This window comes from Pinus tabuliformis, chromosome 3_2 (assembly GCF_031772625.1).
Source record: "Pinus tabuliformis cultivar Carrire ecotype Pingquan chromosome 3_2, CPIR1, whole genome shotgun sequence".
Classification (NCBI taxonomy): Eukaryota; Viridiplantae; Streptophyta; class Pinopsida; order Pinales; family Pinaceae; genus Pinus; species Pinus tabuliformis.
The window spans coordinates 211,478,458-211,482,165 of NC_142302.1; the positions used below are offsets into that span (position 1 = coordinate 211,478,458).

At 43.1% G+C, this 3,708-nt stretch overlaps 1 protein-coding gene across 1 annotated transcript; it reads left to right on the plus strand.

Moving 5' to 3' along the window:
* The first annotated feature begins 1,724 nt into the window (after positions 1-1,724).
* On the plus strand, positions 1,725-3,074 carry LOC149180494 (uncharacterized). The gene has a single exon (XM_089413890.1). It carries the CDS (start codon positions 1,725-1,727, stop codon positions 3,072-3,074), a length of 1,350 nt encoding a protein of 449 aa, XP_089270016.1.
* Positions 3,075-3,708: the final 634 nt, after the last annotated feature.

Sequence of the window (3,708 nt, forward strand, 5' to 3'; positions counted from 1 at the left end):
TCAGCGCAATTTCTTCCCAAATGGGTTTTTTGTTTTTGTTCTAAAACGTCGCAAAAAAAAGTTATAGCGAAAATGCCATGATGACCTATTTAGACCAGCGAAACCCTAGAATCCAAAGATCTGATACCAAATGTTATGAAACCAGCTCACAAAAGGATAGAAAAGATAGTTGAACACCTTAGAATTCAGCCTCTTCGAGGGGGAAACCTCCTTTACATTACACAAATGAACAATTCTTGGATGATACAAATGACAAAACCTCCTTTCTATATATAGGAGTCTAAGGGGTCACAATATAACCAAGCCAACCTAACAATAATAATATAAAGGCACAAGGAATTCAATTGACCTGCTTCACGAGAACCCTAGTGCGCGCGCAGCCAGCCACCATCAGCCTCCTGGTTCACGTTCCTCTTCATTCAGATGGCCCCTCCGGAGGTTCCACCGGAGGAGGTCGCTCAGCAGCGGGCTTTTTCAGCCCTTGTTAACTCTTTGTCGTCACAACGAACGCGACCTGCTATGACCAAATTCGCTAAAAAAATAGAAGGATTACAAGAGGTTTCCATTCCTCCTGCTCTGACTAGAATGGATGCTCTTCCTTTGGCCGAAAAGGGTTTCATAGGGAAATTCACTAGTCTTTGGCCCTCACCTAAAACTGTTCAGAGGTGGGTGGAAAGAAACTGGGCGAACAAAATTCAGGGGAAAATTACTATTAGATTCTGTGGGAAGGGTTACTTCACCTTCCACTTCGAGACGAAGAATGACAAGGATCTGATTTTTCGCAATGGGCCATATTTTATGGACTCTAGAGGTCTATACTTAAATAAGTGGATGCCAAACTTTGATCCAGAGCTTGATATCCCTAATGCGGTCCCTGTTTGGGTGTGTCTCCCCCATCTTCCATTACACTGCTTGGGAGATGAATCTGTGCGAGCCATAGGAAATGCATTTGGAAAATATATTGACAAAAGCGAGCCGAAAGACAACATGCAGGCATGCACCCGTATCTGTGTCGAGGTCGACCTGGGCAGAGGACTTCCAGAAGCCATCAAGATCAAAGTTGATGAATGGTCGCACATACAACATCTTGATTACGAGCAGATCCCCTTCAAATGCAAGGTATGTCACGAGTATGGTCACTTTGCTAATTGCTGCACTAAGATCATTAATGTGGATAATAATTCTCAAGAACAGCAATGGGAAGTAGTTAAAAAGAAAAAATCAGCCCCCAGCTCCTCTTTACCTAATGAACCCGGGCCATCCTCTCTAAAAACCTCTGCCCCAATTCCATCTCCTCCTCCATCTCCTCCGCCTTCGCCTTCCCATCATTCGCCTCCCCCTCCTCATGGTGGAAAACCTCTTCATTCGCCTCCATCCTCCAACCCCTTCCATGTTCTGTCCCTCCCTGAAGATGACCCCTCTCCTTCAAACCCTCCTGAACAACCCTCTTCCCCTCACTCTATGGCAGCCCTTCCTCCCCTCTTAATTGAACCCATTCCCCCTAGAATCACCCGAAGTAATTCCAAAGATCAGGGATCTTCCCTTGATGGCCAAAAGAAGCCGGGGAGAAAGACATCAAAACAGCATAGGGATGAAAACGCTCAGAAAGACATAGCCCTTGGTCTGCAGAATCCAATAGAGTCTTATATACAGGGCATAAAAGATCAAGAAGTAGCAAGCAGAGACAAGGGAGGCAGAGCACCTCCTCGAACCACAGGTCTGAAATGATTAAAATTCTTTCTTGGAACAGCAGGGGACTTGGGCACCCCTCCAAAATCAATGCTCTAAAAGATCTTATAGCGCAAGAGAAACCATCCATTGTTCTACTTCAGGAAACAAAACAAAGAGAATCAGAAATCAATAAAATCATTGGGAAGTATAAAGATTATAAAGGAAGCATATGCGAAGCCATAGGAGCTTCGGGAGGAATAACCACCATCTGGAATCAAAATGATTGGCGCAGGGAAGCTGAGACAATTGACCAGCATTGGATAAAAACTGTTCTGCATAATAATATTAGCAACCAGCAGATAATCATCTTCAATGTATATGTACCCAACCATTACAGGGACAAAGAAACCTGTTGGGAAACTCTTAGCAACCACATCTTGGAAGAAGAGAATAGCAACATCATAGTAGGTGGCGACTTCAACTTAATTTTGCATGCTAATGAAAAGCGTGGAGGGAATTTTCAGCCAGATCCTTTCAGGAGCCAAATGGAAAACATAATGCATTCTGGTGATTTAATAGACATAGCTCCAAAAAACCGCAAGTTTACATGGAGCAATCGAAGGCTGGGCGGCCATAATATTATGGAGAGATTGGATCGATTCTTGGTCAATATCTCCTTCCTATCAACCTTCTCATCAGTCAACTCTGTTGTTTTACCCTTTGCTATATCAGACCATTATCCGATCACTCTCGCATTGGATAATAGTTGCGCCCTTGGTCCGCTTCCTTTTAAATTCAATCATATATGGAGCGATCAGCAAGATGCCCGAAATATCATCCAGCAAACCTGGAGACAACATATTGAAGGTTCCCCAGGCTACATATGGGAGAACAAATTAAAGAATGTGCAAAAAGCGCTTAGACATTGGGCCAAATCGTATTATAAGGAGCCTGAAAAAGAAAAGCATGAGCTAAAACTTCAAATTGCTGAACTTCAGCGTACAATAGAGCAAAAGGAGTACTGTCAGAACGAAAAAACCCAAGAAGAAGAGTTGTACAACAAATTGAGTAAAATCAAAAGGCAGGAGGAAGAAAAGTGGCGCATCAAATCAAGGCAAATATGGCTAGAAAGTGGAGACAAGAATACCTCCTTCTTCCACAAACAAGCCACTGCAAGACAAGTCAGAAACACAATAACTACCATCACGGACAACGCAGGGAATCAACATATGGAGCAAACAGATATCAAAGAAGCAGCCACAGAACATTTTAAGGATCTCTTATCTGAGGTACAGGAGGAAGAATCCTATGATGATTTGCTTCAGCATTTGCATCCCAAAGTCACAGAGGATCTGAACAAAAACCTGACAGCAGAAATAAAAGAGGAAGAAATAGTTGAATAAATCTGGAGTCTCCAGCCCAACAAGGCTCCTGGGCTGGATGGATTCCCAATCTTTTTTTGCAGGGACTACTAGGAACTGATAAAGAAGGACCTCATCAAGTACATCAAGTGGATCCAAAAAAAAGGCAAAATTGGTGGATACACAAATTCTACCCACTTGGCTCTTATTCCCAAGGAGAACCACCCATCCAATTTCTCTCGTTTCAGACCTATATCTTTGTGCAATTCATCTTACAAAATATTCACTAAAATCATAGCCTCTCGGCTCAAACCCCTTCTCCCGATGCTTATCTCAGAAAACCAAGGAGGTTTTATGGCTAATAGACAAATTGCAGATTCCATTCTCTTAGTTCAAGAGGCCATACATTCTAGCCATGCAAGGAACGAGAAAGGCTTCATCCTCAAACTAGATTTGGCCAATGCCTTCGACAGGGTAAGGCATTCTTTCTTATTTTTTGTAATTCAAAAGATGGGCTTCTCACCTCTTCTCATCAATGTCATAAGAGCCTGCATCTCTGGACCTTGGATCGCTCCCCTCATCAACGGAAGACCCGGTCCCTCCTTCCAGTCTTCAAGGGGATTAAGACAAGGCTGCCCCTTATCCCCTTATCTCTTTATTCTTATGGCAGAATCAT